Source organism: Coregonus lavaretus (assembly GCF_964263955.1).
Source record: "Coregonus lavaretus genome assembly, chromosome: 20".
NCBI classification, from domain to species: Eukaryota; Metazoa; Chordata; class Actinopteri; order Salmoniformes; family Salmonidae; genus Coregonus; species Coregonus lavaretus.
Window position 1 is genome coordinate 16,059,667 of NC_140007.1, and position 25,023 is coordinate 16,084,689.

At 44.4% G+C, this 25,023-nt stretch overlaps 1 protein-coding gene across 1 annotated transcript in view; it reads left to right on the forward strand.

Moving 5' to 3' along the window:
- The window catches only part of LOC311147993 (phosphatidylinositol 3,4,5-trisphosphate-dependent Rac exchanger 1 protein-like), a 115,490-nt gene that overhangs the window by 8,382 nt on the left and 82,085 nt on the right, over window positions 1–25,023 (forward strand). The window contains exons 2-3 of the mRNA XM_084184865.1: window positions 20,118–20,183; window positions 20,839–20,961. Of these exons, the coding sequence (XP_084040991.1) occupies window positions 20,118–20,183; window positions 20,839–20,961 (189 nt within the window). The remainder of the gene's footprint in view (window positions 1–20,117; window positions 20,184–20,838; window positions 20,962–25,023) is intronic.

Genomic DNA, 25,023 nt, shown 5'->3' on the forward strand with positions numbered 1-25,023 from the left:
AGATGAGCTAAATCACTTCTATGCTCGCTTCGAGGCAAGCAACACTGAAGCATGCATGAGAGCATCAGCTGTTCCGGATGACTGTGATCACGCTCTCCATAGCCAATATGAGTAAGACTTTTGAGCAGGTCAACATTCACAAGGCCGCAGGGCCAAACAGATTACCAGGACGTGTACTCCGAGCATGCGCTGACCAACTGGCAAGTGTCTTCACTGACATTTTCAACATGTACCTGACTGAGTCTGTAATACCAACATGTTTCAAGCAGACCACCATAGTCCCTGTGCCCAAGGACACTGAGATAACCTGTCTAAATGACTACCGACCCGCAATTTGTAAGTCGCTCTGGATAAGAGCTTCTGCTAAATGATGTAAATGTTAATGTAGCACACACATCTGTATTTATGAAGTGCTTTGAAAGGCTGGTCATGGCTCACATCAACACCATTATCCCAGAAACCCTAGACCCACTCCAATTTGCATACCACCCCAACAGATCCACAGATGATGCAATCTCTATTGCACTCCACACTGCCCTTTCCCAGCTGGACAAGAGGAACACCTACGTGAGAATGCTATTCATTGACTACAGCTCAGCGTTCAACACCATAGTGCCCTCAAAGCTCATCACTAAGCTAAGGACCCAGGGACTGAACACCTCCCTCTGCAACTGGATCATGGACTTCCTGACGGGCCGCCCCCCAGGTGGTAAGGGTAGGTAACAACACATCTGCCACGCTGATCCTCAACACGGGGGCCCCTCAGGGGTGCGTGCTCAGTCCCCTCCTGTACTCCCTGTTCACCCATGACTGCATGGCCAGGCACGACTCCAACACCATCATTATTAGTGGTATGCTGAGGACTGAGGACGCCCCCATTCTCATCGACGGGGCTGTAGTGGAACAGGTTGAGAGCTTCAAGTTCCTTGGTGTCCACATCACCAACAAACTATCATGGTCCAAACACACCAAGACAGTCGTGAAGAGGGCACGACAAAGCCTATTCCCCCTCAGGAGACTGAAAAGACTTGGCATGGGTCCTCAGATCCCAAAAGTTATACAGCTGCACCATCGAGAGCATCCTGAGTGGTTGCATCACCGCCTGGTATGGCAACTGCTCGGCCTCCGACCGCAAGGCACTACAGAGGGTAGTGCGTACGGCCCAGTACATCACTGGTGCCAAGCTTCCTGCCATCCAGGACCTCTATACCAGGTGGTGTCAGAGGAAGGCCCTAAAATTGTCAAAGACTCCAGCCACCCTAGTCATAGACTGTTCTTTCTGCTACCGCATGGCAAGAGCGGTACCGGAGCGCCAAGTCTAGGTCCAAAAGGCTTCTCAACAGTTTCTATCCCCAAGCCATAAGACTCCTGAACAGCTAATCATGGCTACCCGGACTATTTGTCCCCGGCCTAGTGGAAGACTAATAGGAGAAGGGTGAGTTGTGACAGTAGTGATGGATGGGGTGTGTGACCGTCCTTACAGCTCCTTACAGCCTCACTTGTGGTTTACCTTAAGACCGCTGATTGACTGTGCTCCATGTCTACACACGTCCTTAAAGATGAGATGGGTTGGAAGAGTGGGCGAACGCTCTTCGAGTGTTTTGAGGGACGAATCATGCACTTACGTTGAATGTTCACTTAGTCATGCATTGATAATTTAGGATTTACCCCTCAATCTCTGTACTTTCATGTACAGGTAACTTCCAAAATAAAGGAAACACTTGAGTAAATGAGGGATACAAAGTATATTGAAAGCAGGTGCTTCCACACAGGTGTGTATAAAAATGCTGGGCAGGCCCAGTTGCCCATTTTCTTTGGCAACCATGGCTAGAAGAAGAGATCTGTGACTTTGAAAGAGGGGTGATTGTTGGGGCACGTTTGGCAGGAGCTTCAGTGACTAAGACTGCTTAACTTGCTGATGTTTCACAATATGCCATGGCCGTCTCAGTCACCAGATCTCAACCCAATTGAACACTTATGGGAGATTCATAAGCGGTTGCCTGAGACGGCGTTTTCCACCATCAACAAAACACCAAATGATGGAATTTCTCGTAGAAGAATGGTGTCGCATCCCTCCAATAGCATTCCAGACAATTGTAGAGTCTATGCTAAGGCGCATTGAAGCTGTTCTGGCGGCTCGTGGTTGCACAACGCCCTATTAAGACACTATGTTGGTGTTTACTTTATTTTGACAGTTACCTGTATCTTTCTATATTTACATTTTACATTTTAGTCATTTAGCAGACGCTCTTATCCAGAGCGACTTACAGTTAGTGAGTGCATACATTTTTCATACTTTTCTATAGTGTAATAGTGTTGTAAAACTAGTGTCCTTGGGTTCAGTTAAAGATGGCATGATACCATCTGATCAGAAGATGCGTCATTGTATCCCATTGACTGTTCTCATCAGTGTAGGTGACGAACCGGCTGGGAACAATGCTTCACAGAGAGACGTTGTTCAGCTGAATCTGGTCTGTTTATTGACTACTGTACTGTCTCTGCCTGGTTCCGCTCCTCTTGTCTGATTCAGCACCAGTGGGTGTCTGCTTTGATCCCATTATGACCGTGATAGCATGCCAGGGCGCTAATGCACTTCCCCACAAGCCATCTACACAGCGGGTCTCAATGACGCTGCTTATTGCTTATGTTGAACTGATTGATACACATGCACACATACACACACACCTCATGTTGTACCACTCAGTGTTCGTATGGTTATCCATTATTCACTACATACTGAAGCTATACTTCCTATACTGTCTAACTCCTGATTCCTCTACATGAATCAAATGTTAGAAGGTAATCTTATCTAGGAACAGCAATAAAAGGGGCTGCAGTATGGAGTGGAGCTGCACAAGTTACCCAATCCATTTGAATTCAATCACTTTTTGACAGCACCCCTTTTGATTTGAATGAAACCTTCCATACATATTTGCCCATTGTAGAAGTGCTCAGAAGGTGACTTTTTGGACATGAATGTCAAAACATTCAAGAGATCAAAACGTTCAAAGTTTACCTATTTTGCATACCCCATCATACCATGAGACATCCATGTCTTCATTGCTGGAAAAGATAAATGGTTGAGATTGATATCATTTAAAAGATTACCAACAGGGTTGTCAAACTATTTCATAATTTCTTGAAATAATTGGTTTTTAATAAAAAATGAATTACCTTTTTTTATTTTCTTAAATGTCAATTATCAAAAAATGCGGAAACTCCATTTTTTTCCTTAATATTAGCATATTTTGCAGCTTAGACCCTATTTTATATCATAAGGTTTTTTATTGTGCCCGCCATCGGTTGAGACACATTAACATTCGTTTTTTTCTTTGCGCTCAATGCGCACATTGCACAGTTTTTCTAGAGATAAATCTGATCCAGCCTGAACTGTGTGATGTAGTAGGGAGTTGTAGTTTCCAACAGGCCAATATTCTACATATTTTAACGCATAAAACGTGGGAATTAACTACAATGACCATAACCCATTGCGCATCTACAGTGAGGGAAAAAAGTATTTGATCCCCTAAATGCTGCCAAAAGAGACCAAGTTTGTATGCGGTTTCATGAACTCCATTTGTTTATTTATATGTAACGCGTATTAATGCCAAAATAAAATGGAAAACAGGCATCCACCCCGCAAAAAAATAAGATATATTTTTATTTTATGTGTTTTAGCTAGAAAGTTGGGGCTCAAAACAGGTGGGACTCTGCCCCACCTGCCCTGAATGACGGATAGCCACTGATGGCAACCCTTAAATTAAAACTGGAGTCGATTGATGCACCCGTGTGTCACAAGGTGACGTCATTTTGAATATTGAATAGCTCCCCATGTGTTTATGCTTGAGACTTACCGTTTCTTGTAGTGGCTGCAGCTCAATTCCCTCTTAACGCTGATATAAAGTTGCGCCTATTCAATAACATAGGGCTTGTGAAAGCAGCCTTTTTCTACACATGAGAGGATATTTGCAAAATCATCTGTAAAACCCGAACGGTGTGAGCCATAAACTAATATGTCATCAATATCGAAAGGGGAGACTCATGAACAGGACAGTATTGGTGGTTTTGCTCTACGCCATCCACAAGCTCTAAGTCAGTGTCTGAACTCTCTGTTGTGGAGGTCCTCATTTCAAAGACTGTCCAGCCTGAACCGTTGGTGATACAAACTAATATGTCACCAATATCGAAAGGGTTGTTCTGCTTTATGATGCACACAAGCTTCAGGGGAGTTGTCTGAAGGTAACCCAGTACCAGGCTGTAAAAATTGCAAAAAGTGCATAGGGGGTAAAATGTGCCAGAAATAACGTGACAAAACATGGTTCTAAATCCCCCCCCCCCTTCAAAACCTTGTTCCTTATGATTTATTTGACTGTCTCTTTTTCCTTTTATGAATGTTTTATTCAATGCATTTCTATGGGATATAGCAGTAAAGGCCAAATTCAATGTTTCATCAAATATATATATATATATATATATATATATATACACAATGAGGGAAAAAAGTATTTGATCCCCTGCTGATTTTGTATGTTTGCCCACTGACAAAGAAATGATCAGTCTATAATTTTAATGGTAGGTTTATTTGAACAGTGAGAGACAGAATAACAACAAATAAATCAAGAAAAACCAATGTCATCAATGTTATAAATTGATTTGCATTTTAATGAGGGAAATAAGTATTTGACCCCCTCTCAATTAGAAAGATTTCTGGCTCCCAGGTGTCTTTTATACAGGTAACGAGCTGAGATTAGGAGCACACTCTTAAAGGGAGTGCTCCTAATCTCAGCTTGTTACCTGTATAAAAGACACCTGTACACAGAAGCAATCAATCAATCAGATTCCAAACTCTCCACCATGGCCAAGACCAAAGAGCTCTCCAAGGATGTCAGGGACAAGATTGTAGACCTACACAAGGCTGGAATGGGCTACAAGACCATCGCCAAGCAGCTTGGTGAGAAGGTGACAACAGTTGGTGCGATTATTCGCAAATGGAAGAAACACAAAAGACCTCTCAATCTCCCTCGGCCTGGGGCTCCATGCAACATCTCACCTCGTGGAGTTGCATTGATCATGAGAACGGTGAGGAATCAGCCCAGAACTACACAGGAGGATCTTGTCAATGATCTCAAGGCAGCTGGGACCATAGTCACCAAGAAAACAATTGGTAACACACTACGCCGTGAAGGACTGAAATCCTGCAGCGCCCGCAAGGTCCCCCTGCTCAAGAAAGCACATATACAGCCCCGTCTGAAGTTTGCCAATGAACATCTGAATGATTCAGAGGAGAACTGGATGAAAGTGTTGTGGTCAGATGAGACCAAAATCGAGCTCTTTGGCATCAACTCAACTCGCCGTGTTTAGAGGAGGAGGAATGCTGCCTATGACCCCAAGAACACCATCCCCACCGTCAAACATGGAGGTGGAAACATTATGCTTTGTTTTTCTGCTAAGGGGACAGGACAACTTCACCGCATCAAAGGGACGATGGACGGCGCCATGTACCGTCAAATATTGGGTGAGAACCTCCTTCCCTCAGCCAGGGCATTGAAAATGGGTCGTGGATGGGTATTCCAGCATGACAATGACCCAAAACACACGGCCAAGGCAACAAAGGAGTGGCTCAAGAAGAAGCACATTAAGGTCCTGGAGTGACTTAGCCAGTCTCCAGACCTTAATCCCATAGAAAATCTGTGGAGGGAGCTGAAGGTTCGAGTTGCCAAACGTCAGCCTCAAAACCTTAATGACTTGGAGAAGATCTGCAAAGAGGAGTGGGACAAAATCTCTCCTGAGATGTGTGCAAACCTGGTGGCCAACTACAAAAAACGTCTGACCTCTGTGATTGCCAAAAAGGGTTTTGCCAGCAAGTACTAAGTCATGTTTTGCAGAGGGGTCAAATACTTATTTCCCTCATTAAAATACAAATACATTTATAACATTTTTGACATGCGTTTTTCTGGATTTTTGTTGTTGTTATTCTGTCTCTCACTGTTCAAATAAACCTACCATTAAAATTATAGACTGATCATGTCTTTGTCAGTGGGCAAACTTACAAAATCAGCAGGGGATCAAATACTTTTTTCCCTCACTGTACTTGTCCGGTCTGTTTCTTTTACGCCTGTGGTAATGAACTGATAATTAGTATTCAGCAGTCATAAAAGTATTCCTTATTTACTTTGAAGAACTACTAAAATAGTGATTTTTGTCAGACAGCATAGGGCAGCAGCTCTATAGAGATTAGATTATGACTTGGAATGAAATAAAGTCATCAAATAAAACAAATGTAATATACACAACAACTGAACAATTTTATTAAAGTAATGTGAATAAATTAGTGATAAGCAGTAATGGGCAGTCACTACCATCATGGGACTTTTATTAATTGTTTTATTCTGTGTTACAGCATTCAACCCAAATAATCTAAACCGGAATCAAATTTATTTTTTATTTTTTAATAATCGAACCGAAACCGAACCGACCTCAAAAAGCATTAATTTCTCAGCACTACTGATACATTTACTAAAATGGGAAAACAATTTAAATTTCAACTTTCAAATGGTACCACAAAGATGGTTGGAGGTCCACACATCAGAGAATGTTGACTTGAATGGGAATATCTGTTTTAAATTATTATGTTATAGGGAACCTATTGAAATCATAGAAATATAGATAATAGACATGACCATTTAAGTTGACATTCGACAGTGGGTGGACCGGTGGCCGTCTTTGTGGTAGTAATTAAAGTACAAATGTAAATTTAATTTACATTTCAATGGTGAACCAGCTAAATTGCAGTGGTCTGAAGGGATGGGTCCATTCTATGAATTCTATGATTGAAATAACACCCACCCTGTATACAAGAGCATGTTATGTCTCAACCGATGGCGGGCACAACACAAAACCTCAGATGATGTAAAGTAGGGTCTAAACTGCAAATATGAAAGAAATCTGAGTTTTTAGATTTACGTTTTTTTATATTTTTATATTTTGTTTTCTTCTCCAAGACATTATTCAATGTGGTGACAACCCTGTATGCTTTTAAATTATATACAACTCAACTGTTTATATTTTCCAGTGATGAAAACATGGATGTCTCATGGTATGGTGGGGTATGCAAAATGGGTCAACTTTGTGCACCTTTATCTCCTAAATGTTTTGGCATTCAGGTCCAATGTATGGAAAGTTTTGTTTAAGTCAAAAGGGATGCTGTCAAAAAGTGATTGAATTCAAATGGATTTACCCTTACATCACCATCAGACTAAGGCCTGTATCATATTGGAACCTTCCAGATCTCTGACAGCTCACTCTCTCTTCCCTGTCCCACTGATCCCTGTCACAGCGGACACACATCCAGACGTCCAGATGGCCTCTCCAATCTGTCCCGAGATGTTATCTCCAGTGCCACATGTCACCTCTCAACGTGACACCACACCACCACGTCCCAACTACTATCTACTTCTCACGCAAACGCACATTATAGAGTTGGCTTTGGAAGTCTGTAATTATTGTTTAGAAGTGTGTGTGTGTGTGTGTGGTTAGAGAGAGTGTATGAGAGCGTGTGTGTGTGGGAGGGGAGTGTCCATAATTATGTGGCTGCAACGGCGGATTGACTTGAAAGAGCCAAACGCTCATAAAAGGATATTTATACCCGATTCATTATGCGTTCAGCGACTGTTATGTCGGGAACACTTACCCCCAAATGAGATGGTTAAAAAGACCCTCCCCTCCAATTGGACACGCTTCTTTTCCACTGGGCCAATAAAAAGGCCCTAGTTCAGAGGACAAGCTGTATTCCATAATTTTTGCAACCCAGAGGTAGTTCAATGTTCAGGCTTCTCACTTACAGGCTAGTAGCAATATGAGATACATTGAACACTATACCCTGTCGCACAGCCGCGAGCTGCCCAGTGACACAAGACTTCCAGACGAGCTAAACCACTTCTATGCTCGCTTCGAGGCAAGCAACACTGAAGCATGCATCAGAGCACCAGCTGTTCTGGATGACTATGTGATCACACTCTCCGTAGCCAATGTGAGTAAGACTTTTAAGCAGGTCAACATTCACAAGGCCGCAGGGCCAGACGGATTACCAGGACGTGTACTCCGAGCATGTGCTGACCAACTGGCAAGTGTCTTCACTGACATTTTCAACATGTCCCTGACTGAGTCTGTAATACCAACATGTTTCAAGCAGACCACCATAGTCCCCGTGCCCAAGGACACTAAGATAACCTGTCTAAATGACTACTGACCCGTAGCACTGACGTCTGTAGCCATGAAGTGCTTTGAAAGGCTGGTCATGGCTCACATCAACACCATTATCCCAGAAACCCTAGACCCACTCCAATTTGCATACCGCCCCAACAGATCCACAGATGATGCAGTCTCTATTGCACTCCACACTGCCCTTTCCCACCTGGACAAGAGGAACACCTACGTGAGAATGCTATTCATTGACTACAGCTCAGCATTCAACACCATAGTGCCCTTAAAGCTCATCACTAAGCAAAGGATCCTGGGACTAAACACCTCCCTCTGCAACTGGATCCTGGACTTCCTGATGGGCCGCCCCCAGGTGGTAAGGGTAGGTAACAACACATCTGCCACACTGATCCTCAACACGGGGGCCCCTCAGGGGTGCGTGCTCAGTCCCCTCCTGTACTTCCTGTTCACCCATGACTGCATGGCCAGGCACGACTCCAACACCATCATTAAGTTTGCCGACGACACAACAGTGGTAGGCCTGATCACCGTCAACGATGAGACAGCCTATAGGGAGGAGGTCAGAGACCTGGCCGTGTGGTGCCAGGATAACAACCTCTCCCTCAACGTGACCAAGACAAAGGAGATGATTGTGGACTACAGGAAAAAAAAGAGGACTGAGCACGCCCCCATTCTCATCGACGGGGCTGTAGTGGAACAGGTTGAGAGCTTCAAGTTCCTTGGTGTCCACATCACCAGCGAACTATCATGGTCCAAACACACCAAGACAGTCGTGAAGAGGGCACGACAAAGCCTATTCCCCCTCAGGAGACTGAAAAGATTTGGCATGGGTCCTCAGATCCTCAAAAAATTATACAGCTGCACCATCGAGAGCATCCTGACTGGTTGCATCACCGCCCGGTATGGCAACTGCTCGGCCTCCAACCGCAAGGCACTACAGAGGGTAGTGCGTACGGCCCAGTACATCACTGGGGCCAAGCTTCCTGCCATCCAGGACCTCTATACCAGGCGGTGTCAGAGGAAGGCCCTCAAAATTGTCAAAGACTCCAGCCACCCTAGTCATAGACTGTTCTCCCTGCTACCGCACGGCAACGGTACCGGAGTGCCAAGTCTAGGTCCAAAATACTTCTCAACGGCTTCTACCCCCAAGCCATAAGACTCCTGAACAGCTAATTATGGCTACCCAGACTATTTGCACTGCCCCCCCCCCACCCCCACCCCATCTTTTTATGCTGCTGCTACTCTGTTAAATATTTATGCATAGTCACTTTAACTTTAACCCACATGTACATATTACCTCAACTACCCGGTGCCCCAGCACATTGGCTCTGCATCGGTACCCCCCTGTATATATAGCCTCGCTACTGTTATTTTATTTTACTTCTGCTCTTTTTTTCTCAACACTTTTGTTGTTGTTTTATTTTACTTTTTTATTAAAAAATAAATGCATGGTTGGTTAAGGGCTGTAAGTAAGCATTTTCACTGTAATGTCTACACCTGTTTTATTTGATAGAAGCCTCCATTCTCACCAAGTTGTGTTTAATTATGGGTCCTAGCAGCATAGCTGCAAGAACTCATTTGTTTTGGTTAGAATTCTTCTTCTAATTATTGTTATCCCATTCCTTCTGGACATTCAAGAACCAATTAGTAAAACGTTTTACGTTGGTTTTTCAGCTATGTTAAAAAGCGCAGCATCTTGCGAGATTTTTGACAACCGCCTGACAGTGTCATGTATGGAGATACTTCTTGTGTGTGAGGAACGAGCGAGTCATTGTCAGTCATTTAAATGGAACCAAGCTCCTCAGACCTACAGACAGGACAGCAGAGGGTCTCTCTTGTCTTTGAGAGGAAGTTTCTGCTCTAGTCTTCTTCCTGTCTACAGCACCACTTTAATCGAGCGGAGGAGAGACAGACTCGACCCCTGTAGCGAGCCAGCTTCCGCCCGTGTGAGCCACTCAAAGAGCCGTGAACTCTAAAGCCTTTTAAAGCGGAAGTGAGACAGGGAGAAAAGGGACAAGACTCAAAGGGGACTTTGTGTTGGCGATGAACTTGGCCAAGAGGGTCGCTTTTGGGAGAGAGTTGGATGGTGGGGTAGAGGGTACGATTTTGGAGGGGGGGTTGGATAATTTACGTCTTGAGAGAAAAGGGGATTTGTTGGGGTTCCCTTCATGGTGGTGACACGATGGGGCCCTTTCTCTCGCTCTGCTGTGGCCCGGCCACAAAGAGGGGATTTCTTCATTTATTTCTTCAATTTCATGCCATGTCGACCCAAAATGGCCTCTCGGCCTCCTCTCCAAAACTACCCTGTCCACCCTCACAGCCAAAACTCTCCCTCCCTTCCCAACAAAAAACCAAGAGGCCCTTTTTTGGTGGACACTCCTGTTTTTAGCTTGTTGTTTTCTTTTGGGGGGGGGTTGTGGACAGTGGAGGCGGTGAACTGCGATGTTAGGCTACTTGGACAAAGCTTGGATCTGCGATTCACTCAGGGGCTTCGTTTTTTACTGGTGTGGGAACTGGAGCGAATTGAAAAGGGGGGTTGGGTAGAGAACCTGACAAGTGTATTTAGTGCTTGGCCGTGTTATTGATACACTGGGGTCTCTTGTGACTGAGCTGGCCTGGTGCTCATCGAAGACTATAGCTGCTGAATGCTGATGTAGCCATCACTGGTGAGCAAACAGGAAAATACTCCAGCTTTGTACCAGTCTCTCCCCTGACTCCCACCCCACTGTTTGGTTATGTAAGACCTGCTAGACTACCGTGAGAGAGTTCTACCCGATTACGAATCATGCCCCTCTCTGGATGAAATGGGGTTGGCAGCATGTATTTAGAAATATATATGCAATACCTGTTTCTTATTAGATACTGTATTTCCCATATCCTTTTCCCTTGCCCAGTAGATAGTCTACAAGTGGAAGACTTCCAATCCTGTTACATTTTGAAAGATGCATAAATGTATTCAATGGTGCCGATTGCGTTTTTTTCCCGTATGTGTTTCCCATGTCTTTCCTGTGCATTTTACACCCACAGTTGTTCAATGAACAATGAAAGGGTTCCTACCAGAGAAGGTGAAATGGGGATCTTTGCTCCTCAATTGACAGACCTTTGACCTCTTGAACTGGTGCCCACACACACACACACACACACAGACAGACACACACACAGGGAAAAGAGAACCATGATGACGCACATACTTTCTTCACTTTGGCCATGGTCGTACCCAGATGTAATTCCCGGAAACCAGTGGTTGATTTGCTTTTACATCATACCACAAATACTTTAGGCCACTTCCCTTACAGTCACCTATCACAAAATAACTGCCTTTTCCTTTGCTTAATGAAGGCATGAGAGTGACCATGCAGCAGTTTAGTGGTGTTACAATTCACTGTGAAATGTACCTGCCACCCTTTCCCTTGTCAACCTTCCTCCATCCCCTCTTCTGCTCTCCTCTCTCCTCACAATGGACGAGCGGCCCCTTTTGTGACTTCTGCTTTTTCTTGCCCTTCCCCCTCTTCCCCCTCTTCCTTCCCCTCAGACCTCGGCCCTGAGCTGCAAAGCATCTGACTGTCAGCAACAGCAATCACATGAGGTGCAGAGAGAGGGCTTAGAATTTTATTCAAATGCATACACTTCCTTTTTTTAAAAGAAACCCCAGTGCTATTTTTAGCATCACATTCTTTTTCTGCCTACCCCTCTGACGGATTAGCGGCATGGGATCCACGAAAAAAGACTCCTGTTTGTGCTACAGTTTGAATTAAGGACTGAAAAAGGCTTACCCTTTTTGGCTCCTTGTTTTAACACAACCATCAATGCAGTGGAGAGAGGACGTGGGAAGATGAATGACGGTATCTCAACAGTAGGACTTTTGACAACCCCAATCAGACGTTTGGTTGTTAGCAGTGTTGATCTTTAGAGAGTGTCACTATGTCAAAATGTGACTGAGCAGTGAGCACACTCAAGAGTTGTGCAAGAAATGTCGATACACGGACAAAGTGGTCATGTTTAGTTCAACGCCAGATCTGCCCAAACGGAACAGAACATCCTTTGAGACATTTAACAAATCAGCCGAGAAGGGCCCCTCTTCAACCCCCTGTTTCATTCATAAGGTTGTGAAGTAGAACGTTCCTAGTCAAGGTGCCATGAATCTCCTGATTAATCCTGTTAAATTAATCTGGATAACCTTTTCAGAGCGTCTACAACCCCATTAAAGGGATCCCTTTCTTCTCATAAGTCCACGTGAAGGGAAACATTTGGAACATGGCAGATAGAAATGTAATGAGTAGAGCTGACGCAAGTCCTTGACAGACAATTAATGTTCTACACAAAACATTTCTAGCTAACGTGCTGTAACTTTGTACCCTCCTGAACAGACCCCACGTGAAGTCCCTCCCGTGGCACCCCTGCTGCTAGCAGCATGATGGCACTTCCAGCTTCGCCACTACAGCTGACTGACTTTGTGTGAGGATCTCCAATTTTACCCCACATAACAACCTGCCGGCTGTTATGACATGGCAAAATTATCCACTTCTCTATCAGTTAATCCCCAGCTGAATGCACTGGTTTTTTGTTTCTTCCTGAATGTGCCAATTTAGATTTCCCCATAAGATAGATTTTGCATGTTATTTCACAATGTAAAGAGGAGATGTAGCTGTAGCTCTCCCTCCCCATGTCCTTATGGACACTACTGTATCACAAGGCCTATGGGGTTGATTTGGTCCACACAACCAGTGGAAGTCGAACTTTAATGAATGTAGTCTTGTGTTACCATTACCACTTTCAATGTAATTATGTCTAAAATTTGAGCTGATTGAAAGCGGCCATCCTTCTGCATTACGATTATGTTAAGAACTTTTAACACAATCATGTTGAGATTGGCAAGCTTAGCGGGACCACTTGTAGTCAGACTGGCTTCTGGCTTCGGGTCAGAAAAGTGTGTTTAGAATCAGTGTTGTGTTCCGTAGGCACGAAACGGGAGAGAATGTTTTGAAATGGAGCAGGTAGCCTACTACCTTAACTTCCAATAAGAAAGATCACTGTTCATTGCTCCATTTCAAAATGTTTTCTGTGGCATACCCAGTGAACCCGACCCAGGCGCTTCAATCAGAGGGCAGACGTTGGCGGCAGCAGGCCTTTTCACTCTCCAGTCACTGTCCAGTTGAGCGAATGCAGAGCCCGACGCCAGCATATGGTTCGTCTGCTCCTTCACACCTCTCGGTCTGGCCCCTCCTCGCTTCGCTAAGTCACAACAAATGGCGAACCGGTCACCAACTCACCACTGACTCTTTGGCTGCGGGTCATACAAGACTGGACCACGCACGCCCTCCCAGGGTTTGGCTGAGCATGCCTCCGGCAGCTTTTGGCGGAGAAAGGCTATCTGTCTGTGGTGATGGTTGGGGGTTGGCTACTAGCTCTCATTGCGCTTCATCTATGACTTTAGAGTGTGGAAGTAGAAATAAATAAAACTGTAACAAACACATTTTATGAGTAGTATCAGTGCAGCCTCATGGCTCTTATGGGACATCCAATAATTTGTTGCGGTTCCTAACCAATAAATGTTTGATGTAGCCTGTGTTCAGAATTCAACTGCATTCATCTTATCTGTGGGTCTAAGACTTTTGGGCATAATATGTTTAAATGTCACAGTACTGCAAAGTTAGTCTTAATGCTATGATAATTTCCCAAATTTCAATTCTCCAACATGAACTTATTAATTTAGCTGTAGCCCACTACTGTACACTCTGCAGCTCTATCTTAACTTCTTGCAGTGTGTTGTTTGCACAAAACCAGCAGTTCTGTTCATGCGTGGCCTGATTGAAAATGTTCAAACCGACATGTCACTCGCACACTTCCTCTCTTCACAAAGCTTCACTTCCTGTCGCAGGACAGCCTCCTTGCTGCTTTTGTGTGGCAAGCCAGCCAGCAACGACTCACTCACTCTGTGTGCATTGTTTGTTTATTTCCCCTTCCCTCTGAGTCCAGCCACTGCGTATCTAACTTGAAATAAAATTACACTTTTCATAGATTTCGATAGAAAAAAAAGTTTTCACTTCCTGTTTGCACACCACAGGGGCACCAACAAAGAAGAGAAAATAAACAGCAGCAAATCCTTTGCAACTGGGCATCTGTGTACTAGACCTAAGTGAGATTTATGTAAAATGGGGTGTAAACTAATTGACTTCTAGTGTTTGTTAATGAGGGGGAACAGGAGTGCTATGTTTGTGAAAATGCTAATTAAAAACTAACGTGCAAATGAAAAGCTAGCGCGCTCGAGTGAAAAAATGCAATGCTGTGGGCTTATTAAAGGGGGCTCACTCAGGATTACACACAGGGTTAGTGCCTCTTGAAGGTGTCACAAAATGGTTGTTGCGATGCTGTTGACCCTCATTGTTTAGGGAAGTGAGCAGTTCCCTTGCACATACTCTTCTCACCATTGAAATAACATATCGAAGCTGGGTCTGCAGCACCAGCTTGTGCAACAAAGTTGATTTAATTTAATAGGATCCCCATTAGCTGACGCCAATGGCGACAGCTAGTCTTACTGGGGTCCGACACATAATGAAAAAGACATTGCAGACAAAATACTTTACAGTTTACATACAAAGTGATACAACATTCCTTTTTTACCTTCATATCATCCAGTCCAAACAATTACCATGTTGCAAATGAACATTATGTATGAACAAATTATGAATATGTTGTCATTGAGGCTGTAGTGTACTGTAATACGAATACCTAGCGTTCCACCGCCTCTCTCACTAAAGCATGGAAATAACCACACCCAGCTAAGCTAGGTTTAATATTGGGTGACATTTTTCTAATACCTCCTTATTGCGGGTGGGATTTAATAGTTTCCTGTTCCACAGACCCCCAGAGTCAGGCTCAGTAATGAGTTGAAAGCAGGTGGGCTCTTAGGAGAGAAGAGGAGAGGGGGATGAGGGAGAAGGAGGGGGGGGCAGAATGTATTCAGACCAGAGAGAGCAATAAAAGTACATCTCCAAGGCAATCCTGACAAAGCCCTCGGTGGCCTCCCGGCTCAGGAGGGGCACAACAATTAGAGGTATGGCGGCTAGGAAGAGAAGGGGTTTCATATACGAGGAATTGACTGTATTGGGGCCTGGATGATTAATCATTCATTAGTATTATTGTACCCCTTTGGTAGAAGAATTGATGGTTTTGATTTGGTTTATTTAGCAGTTGAAGTTGTTTGTGGCTTATGGTGTATGACTGAACAGTTGTGCAGAGTTGCGCGTGTGTGCGTGCACCTGCACTCTGAGTGTATTGGCACTGGCAGCAAGCCACCAAAAACACAAGAGTGACAGAGCGTGCAAGTCTCTTTGGAGCTCAAACAATCAATCAAGTACGCCTTTGTCCAGATCGCACACTGGAAACCAAGCCCTGATCGAGACAGTGCACACAAGGTTGAAGACTCATCAATTACCACAAGTGATACTCTCATCCCTACTGTATAACCTATTGCTAGCAAACTGGATAGGGTATTTTGATCTCAAGACCAAACCTAAACTAGAAGTTGAGATATTGTGTCAGGCATTCAGTGGTTTGGCTATGATTCATAGTATTTGTCTGCTTCCTAAATTCTTTGAGATTAGGTTTTTCAACAGGAAAAGTAAAAAAAATAGCTGGAGTGTCTAATAATGGACTGTCTGGTGGTCATTTGTTTGGCAAGCCAAGCTTGAGGATGAGCTGGTTGGAGCTGATCTCCTTTGGGAGTGCCATATGAGCAAATTCTCCCTTCCAGCCCATAGCCCCTCTGGCTACAGACCCTGGTGTGCAATATTGCTCCTCTGCTCCATTCACCAGCTGTGCCTGCCCTTGCACTGTACAGTGGCAGATGCTTAATCACCGGGAAGAATCTGAGGATCTCCAAAATGAAATTTGTGGCCCCGATCAGAGTATCATTTGACGTGCTGTTATTAGCACATTATGTATTGATGATTTAAATTAATGTAGTCTGCATGTTATTTTGAGCTATCTGTAAGAGCACAGTGGATTACGTATGCAGTGTCAGGTGTCTTGCTAGCAGGGTTGAGGTCAATTCAACTCAGGATGAAATTGTGAAAAATAAAATGTTGTTTTCTATGACAATTCATGAATTAAAACATTTATTTCAATTAAATTGACAAAAAATAAATAACTGAATTGACCCCAACCCTGCTTACTATTTATAACTTGGTTTGCTTTTTTTTAGCATACATACAGTGCCTTGCAAAAGTATTCATCCCCCTTGGCATTTTTCCTATTTTGTTGCATGACAACCTGTAATTTAAATGGATTTTTATTTGGATTTCATGGAATGGACATACACAAAATAGTCCAAATTGGTGAAGTGAAATGAAAAAAATAACTTGTTTCAAAAAATTCTCAAAAATAAATAACGGAAAAGTATTCACCCCGTTTGCTATGAAGCCCCTAAATAAGATCTGGTGCAACCAATTACCGTCAGAAGTCACATAATTAGTTAGATTGCACACAGGTGGACTTTATTTAAGTGTCACATGATCTCAGCATATATACACCTGTTCTGAAAGGCCCCAGAGTCTGCAACACCACTAAGCAAGGGGCACCACCAAGCAAGCGGCACCATGAAGACCAAGGAGCTCTCCAAACAGGTCAGGGACAAAGTTCCACAGTGGAGATTGGAGTATCTGTCCATAGGACCACCTTAAGCCGTACACTCCACAGAGCTGGGATTTATGGAAGAGTGGGCAGAAAAAAAGACATTGCTTAAAGAAAAAAATAAGCAAACACGTTTGGTGTTCGCCAAAAGGCATGTGGGAGACTCCCCAAACATATGGAAGAAGGTACTATGGTCAAATGAGACTAGAATTTAGCTTTTTGGCCATCAAGGAAAACGCTATGTCTGGCGCAACCCCAACACCTCTCATCACCCCGAGAACACCATCCCCACGGTGAAGCAGGATGGTGGCAGCATCATGCTGTGGGGATGTTTTTCATCGGCAGGGACTGGGAAACTGGTCAGAATTGAAGGAATGATGGATGGCGCTAAATACAGGGAAATTGTTGAGGGAAACCTGTTTCAGTCTTCCAGAGATTTGAGACTGGGACGGAGGTTCACCTTCCAGCAGGACAATGCCCCTAAGCATACTGCTAAAGCAACACTCAAGTGGTTTAAGGGGAAACATTTAAATGTCTTGGAATGGCCTAGTCAAAGCCCAGACCTCAATCCAATTTGAGAATCTGTGGTATGACTTAAAGATTGCTGTACACCAGCGGAACCCATCCAACTTGAAGGAGCTGGAGCAGTTTTGCCTTGAAGAATGGGCAAAAATCCCAGTGGCTAGATGTACCAAGCTTATAGAGACATACCCCAAGAGACTTGCAGCTGTAATTGCTGCAAAATTGCTGCAAAAGGGTGAATAGTTATGCACGCTCAAGTTTTCTGTTTTTTTTATCTTATTTCTTGTTTGTTTCACAATAAAAAATATTTTGCATCTTCAAAGTGGTAGGCATGTTGTGTAAATCAAATGATACGAACCCCCCCAAAATCCATTTTAATTCCAGGTTGTAAGGCAACAAAATAGGAAAAATGCCAAGGGGGGTGAATACTTTCGCAAGCCACTGTACCTTTTTATGTAGGCTTTGCCTGGCCTGTTGTACTTTATCATTCATGTATAAAGCATGTCCCAACGACAGTGGGGAGTGCCCAACAGAAATACACATGATGCTTTTTCTGCTTTTTCTGTCTCGTCCCTCAGTGCTCACCTAGAACGCCTGTTTCACCCAATCACAGCAGCTCTGACAGAGGGGTCAGTCCAGTCCTCTGGTAGCTTGCCTCCCACCTCTCTATCACGCTCCCCTAGCGAGAAACGACAAAAACAGTAACCATGGTAGTGTCCTCCTTATCTTGATTTGCGAAAGGTTGATCTTACCGGGGCGGAAAACCAAAGCTCCGATGATGGCGCACTGACGTCAAAAACCTGCGTAAAAGGCAACCTGAGACCTGGATATATGAAAAACAACACAGTGTCAGACGTAAGCTACCACCTTAATTGATTTGGAAGTAATAAGTGAATAGTCATTTAAGAAGCATGTCCAATGGAGGATTTCTGTCAGCATGAATCTGCGATGTCTACTTTCTCCACATTGTTTATTGTTTTGTCTGCTTTTTTCCCCCAAAGCCACCTGTTTTTTTTTTTTAGATACTGACTCTCCTCAATATTCAGCCCACGTCTCTGTGTGCTGTCTCGTCCCCCCCCCCCCCCCCACACACACACACAAATTGTTTTCTTTGAGTTCTGACCGGCCAATGTGCTATCTGATCCCCCCCCCCCCCCCCAGTTCTGTGATGCTGGTGGCGGCACATGGCGATTGGAGATGGACAAAGCTGCCCCCTCTTGTCTTAAAATAAACGAGTGCAGTCATTTGGTGACGGAACACTGCCGATAGCCAATACAGCCCGGGTGAGAATTGCTGGTGTCTGGGTGACACCGAAAGGACCTCTTTGTTGCTTGCGGCCTCGCACACTTGTACAAACCCCCTTCTTCCACATCTGTGTGGCACATTTAGACGTTTTAAGAACGAGACCGTCCATGGTGCAATTGAACGATCTACGAAGTCACAAATAAGGTGTGACCCGAGACTCTCGTTTTCACCTCCCCTCCTCTCCCATTGCAACCCCCTCCACCATCACCACCCCCCTGATCTTCTTTCCACCCTCCCACCACTCCTCCATGCCCATCCCCCTTTCCTCCTCACCATGAAGTGTGGAAGTCCTTGTTTCTTGGCCCTCCTCCTTCTAAGATGCCAGGGGGCAATCTTCCACATGAATGGACTCCTTCAACATGGACAGGGTACAAGTCACCATATGGGAGGATTAATGAGTATATTATGCCTTGAGCACAATTCACCCGTCCTGAACCAGTCCAAAGCAGAACAGCACCAGACCTAGGTTCAAGCACTATTTGAAATCTTTCCGAAACTTGAAGCATTTGTTCTAGTCTGCGTGGACCGCCATATGGGTGGGGTTTGCAGTAAGGGGATTATTTTATTGCTATATATTTTATTGCTATATATTTTATTGCGTGCGTGCATCTGTCTGCTCTGTCATTGTGGACAGGGATGAGGAGATGTAAAGCAGTGCCACCAAACCCCACAAGATGTTGGGGTCCACATTGCAAAAGCCAGATGAGCAATCTGTTTCCATGTGGTGTTATTTCCCATCTTCAGACTTTCTCGTTATGTGTTATTAGGCATCATGATCAAGTGCCACGTAAAACATTTTTTACACACACTGCTCCTATTTGGCAAGCTAAGCTTCGTAGAAGTTGTGAGAGACATTCAGAGAGACAGACAACCTGAGAGGAAGAGAGGTGGGAAGAGTGAAAGAAAGAGACCGAGGAGACATTCTAGTTCCCCTCCCTTTTTAGTTTTCTCTCGTTAGGATTTGAGTGACAGGTCAGCTTACTCCAGGGAGACACAGTGCTCACAAACACACTGTTGTGAGCCACTGAGCAGCTGATCAGTCTGACATGGGCTTATCACAGTACAGTTACATCCAGGAAATGGAAAAAAGTGTGATGCTCAATAATTGAGAGAGCTATTTATAGAGGTGTCTCCGATGGGTTCCCAGGTACATTGGTTTAAATGGCTTCTATAGCAAGGGCTTACAGTATACATTAGTTACACGCACCATGGGGATTCTGTATGAATGTAAGGTATTTGAGGTAGAGCTTAAGGTAAACACAGGTGAGACCATAATATTTACGAAGGATGAAGTTTACCCCAAACCTGAACCTTAAAACTAAAGTAAACTGACGACTGCAATCCCCCATATTACATATTGCTGTACATACCACCTATTGTATGATACATGCAGTAAGACCCTAACCACAATCTTTCTCTTTCCTTTTTTCCTCACGCAGGCATTTTTGCACAGAATCCGACAAACTGCCGAAGAGCAACAGTGTCTGTCGCCTGAGCATGTCAAGGTAAATATGACCTCCTATCCTAATGATGCTTTGACCAAAATGACCACATTTTGTAAAGATCTCTTCTGCATAGTGAGGCCCTATGGGCCCTCGTCCAAATAAGTACACTATATAGGGTAGGGCTGCCCAACCCTCTTCCTGGAGATCTACCGTCCTGTGGGTTTTCAGTCCAACCCTAATTTAACTCACCTGATTCTACTTATTAGCTGCTCAACAACCTCCCGAGTGGCGCAGTGGTCTAAGGCACTGCATCGCAGTGATAGCTGTGCCACTAGAGATCCTGGTTCGAATCCAGGCTCACTAGAGACCCATGGGGCGGCCCAGTGTCGTCCAGGGTAGGGGAGGGAATGGCCGGCCGGGATGTAGCTCAGTTGGTAGAGCATGGCGTTTGCAACGCCAGGGTTGTGGGTTCGATTCCCACGGGGGGCCAGTATGAAAAATAAAAAAAATAATGTATGCACTCACTAACTGTAAGTCACTCTGGATAAGAGCGTCTGCTAAATGACTAAAATGTAAATGTAACAAGACCTTAACTAGCTGAATTAGGGTTGGACTGAAAACCTACAGGACAGTAGATCTCCAGGAAGAGGGTTGGGCAGCCCTGATATAGGGAATAGGATGACATTTCAGACGCACCCTCTCTCTGTTACCACAGATCCTGTTCTCCAACATTGAGTCAATCCTGGACGTTCACAGAGAGGTGCTGTCTGCAGTGGAGGCCAGCCTGCAGCCGGAGCCGCAGCCCGGGCATGCCCTCGGACACGTCTTCCTCCAGTTTGTGAGTGACACACACTTCCATGCACACACATGCTTACAGTGCACATATATACGGACACAAATACCGGTGTGAGCATAAATGCACAGGTACACACTGACTCTACTCGTCGCACCCTATTCACTGTTCCAATGAACCACAGTTGAGGATAAAATATCAAAACTGCTGTGAAAATCGATGTGAAAGTGGCCCTCGACAACTTTCATATAATAATATACACACAATCCACTCCCTCGCTAATTCCCCCTATCCCGCTTTTTCCCCTCGAAAAAGCCTGCATCCTGTCAGCCAGAAAGACCCCTCTATCCGTTCCTTGCCAGCCCCATGCAAGGCCCCTGTCACTTGCATTCCCTTCAGCAGATTGCTCCCCCCCCCCCCCCCCCCCCCCTCCCTTGAACTCATTTGGTCCTTGGGAACAACAAAGAGCTGCCTGTGTCGGGGGAAGAGATGGTGTGTCAGTCATCAATGGGACAATGGCGGAACTAGTTGCTCTTGCGCACACACAGACACACATACACATGCACACATGGACACACACACACAGAGACACATACACACTGAGGGGACTTTGTAGAACGAGGTATTAGCTTGAGGATTCAGTCAGTTGATAGAAAGCATATTGCAAATGGTGTTTGTTCAAACAGAAAGCTCCTGTAGTCAAACTAAAAACTATCAATATTCTATTAATTGAAAGGATGTTGAGAGTAGCCTCCTCAAGGAGGTGGTAACCAAGCTTTGTTTTCTAATTGGACTACTATAGCTCTCAGAATAAGTAATGAGGTAGTCTGCTGCTTGTGTATGCGTGTGTGTCTGTTTATGTGTGTGTGTTTGTGTGGATGACGGGAGGGGGGAGGATCTTCACACGGCCACTGGCCTTGTAGCTCCATATCCATTACAGGGCTCTCTGTCTGTGACCCCTCTATCCTTCAACACTGACACCTCTCGCCCAATCAATTGCCCCCATTTGGTGCCCTCTGCCTCCTGCCCTTGGCCCCAGTGACAATAGACACCCCTGCTGAGATTTGATTAACCCCCAGCATTGTTCAGCTGTCAATCAAAGCCAGAGAAATACATTCTGATTCTCCTCTTCTCTCTCTCAAGCTCTGTCCATTCCAATGTTGCTTAGGCCACACTATAACCCAGTATTGTTCAGCGGGCCGTTCACTGTCAATCACAATCTCAGCCCGCAGATGAATAAATGCAGATTCTCCTCTCTCTCAAGATCTGTCCATTCCAATGTTGCTCATAGGCTACAGTATAAACCAGCACCATGGCTTGATTCCAATTCAAAAGCATACTCCCTGTGCCTGATAAAGCTTACATTCATCAAAGGGAGAGAGGAAGTGAGGGTGGAATATTTGATTGGAATCCAACCTATAGTAGCTAGTGGGCCTCAAATATCACCCGCCACCATGTTGACTTTTAAGGCGTGCATGTTGTTGAATCATTGGGGTTTTGCAATGACCGGCAGACTAAACCAACCCTGCGCAGAACCTTTGGCCGACGTTTGAACCACGTTGGCGTGAGGAGGAGGATTACACAAACCTACCCCAAAAAATGACTAGAGAATGTTAATACGGAAGGATAATTCACAGACGTCAATATTTGCTCTATTTCTGTGCTGTCCCCTGACCAAGGCCTCTTCCTCCCGAGCTAACAGTCATCATATTATGGCCCTTCTTAAATAGACTCATTATGCTTTGACACTCCTCTATTTGCCCTGTGTTTGTTATTGCCCCTCTTATCCTGCTGAAATTCCACTGATGGAAAAGGAAGAAAAGCAAGTGTTTATCGAAGACACAAACACACTCTTTGAGCTATTCTGAGCACAAGTGGAGCCCTTCAGATCAGGCCCAGTTTGTTCAGGGCTGACCCGGCTTTGGAATTGTACAGGTCACATTCAGGGCCTTAAAGAAATACAGATAAGGTAAGCTTATAGATGGATAGATGAATGTTCACTTTTAGAAGTCCTTAAAGGTCCAATGCTGCTGTATTCATCTCAATATCAAATCATTTCTGGGTAACAATTAAGTGGTGATGTCACCAGGCATGCCAAAACTTAATTCCACCAAAACAGCCTTTTCAAAAGGCTCTTACACTAAAAGGGCATAATCATCATTTTCACAGTATTATTCCAACCTCATGGTGTGGAATATATATACAGTGCCTTCGGAAAGTACTCAGACCCCTTGACTTTTTCCACATTTTGTTACGTTATAGCCTTAAATACATAAAAAATCCTCAGCAATCTATACAATAACCCATAATGACAAAGCGAAAACAGATTTGTGCAAATTTATAAAAAACCAAAAACAGAAATACCTTATTTACATAAGTATTCAAACCCTTTGCTATAAGACTCGAAATTGAGCTCAGGTGCATCCTGTTTCCATTGATCATCCTTGAGATGTTTCTACAACTTGATTGGAGTCCACCTTTGGTAAATTCAATTGATTGGACATGATTTGGAAAGGCACACAACTGTCTATGTAAGGTCCCACAGTTGACAGTCCATGTCAGAGCAAAACCAAGCCATGAGGTCGAAGGAATTGTCCGTAGAGCTCCGAGACAGGATTGTGTCGAGGCACAGATCAGGGGAAGGGTACCAAAAAATGTCTGCAGCATTGACGGTCCCCAAGAACATAGTGGCCTCCATCATTCTTAAATGGAAGAAGTTTGGAACCACCCAGACTCTTCCTAGAGCTGGCCGCCCAGCCAAACTGAGCAATCGGGGGAGAAGGGCCTTGGTCAGGGAGGTGACCAAGAACCTGATTGTCACTCTGACAGAGCTCTAGAGTTCCTCCGTGGAGGTGGGAGAACCTTCCAGAAGGACAACCATCTCTGCAGCACTCCACCAATCAGGCCTTTATGGTAGAGTGGCCAGACGGAAGCCACTCCTCAGTAAAAGGCACATGACAGCCTGCTTGGAGGCACCTAAAGATCCTCAGACCATGAGAAACAAGATTCTCTTGTCTGATGAAACCAAGATTGAACTCTTTGACCTGAATGTCATGCGTCACATCTGGAGGAAACCTGGCACCATCCCTACAGTGAAGCATGGTGGTGGCAGCATCATGCTGTTTTAGAGACTAGTCAGGATCGAGGGAAAGATTAACAGAGCAAAGTACAGAGAGATCCTTGATGAAAACCTGCTCCAGAGCACTCAGGACCTCAGACTGGGTGAAGGTGCACCTTCCAACAGGACAACGACCCTAAGCACACAGCCAAGACAACGCAGGCGTGGCATCGGGACAAGTCTCTGAATGGCCCAGCCACAGCCCGGACTTGAATCCGATCGAACATCTCTGGAGAGACCTGAAAATAGCTGTGCAGCAACGCTCCCCATCCAACCTGACGGAGCTTGGAAGAATCTGCAGAGAAAAATGGGAGAAACTCCCCAAATACAGGTGTGCCAAGCTTGTGGTGTCATACCCAAGAAGACTCGATGCTGTAATCGCTGCCAAAGGTGCTTCAACAAAGTACTGAGTAAAGTGTCTGAATACTTATGTAAATGTGATATTGTTTTTATAAATTAGCAACAATTTCAAAAAAAACGTTTTTTCTTTGTCTTTATGGGGTAGATCAGCTTTAATATTGCAGATAGATTGTAACTTCCATCAATGTAATTGTCTGCATCACTTCCAATCCCCCATATGTTTTTTTTCTTTTTTCTTTCTTGCATATATATATATATGTGTGTGTGTGTGTGTGTGTGTGTGTGTGTGTGTGTGTATATATATATATATACATATATACAGTGGGGGAAAAAAGTATTTAGTAAGCCACCAATTGTGCAAGTTCTCCCACTTAAGAAGATGAGAGAGGCCAGTAATTTTCATCATAGGTACACGTCAACTATGACAGACAAATTGAGAAACAAAATCCAGAAAATCACTTTGTAGGATTTTTAATGAATTTATTTGCCAATTATGGTGGAAAATAAGTATTTGGGCACCTACAAACAAGCAAGATTTCTGGCTCTCACAGACCTGTAACTTCTTCTTTAAGAGGCTCCTCTGTCCTCCACTCGTTACCTGTATTAATGGCACCTGTTTGAACTTGTTA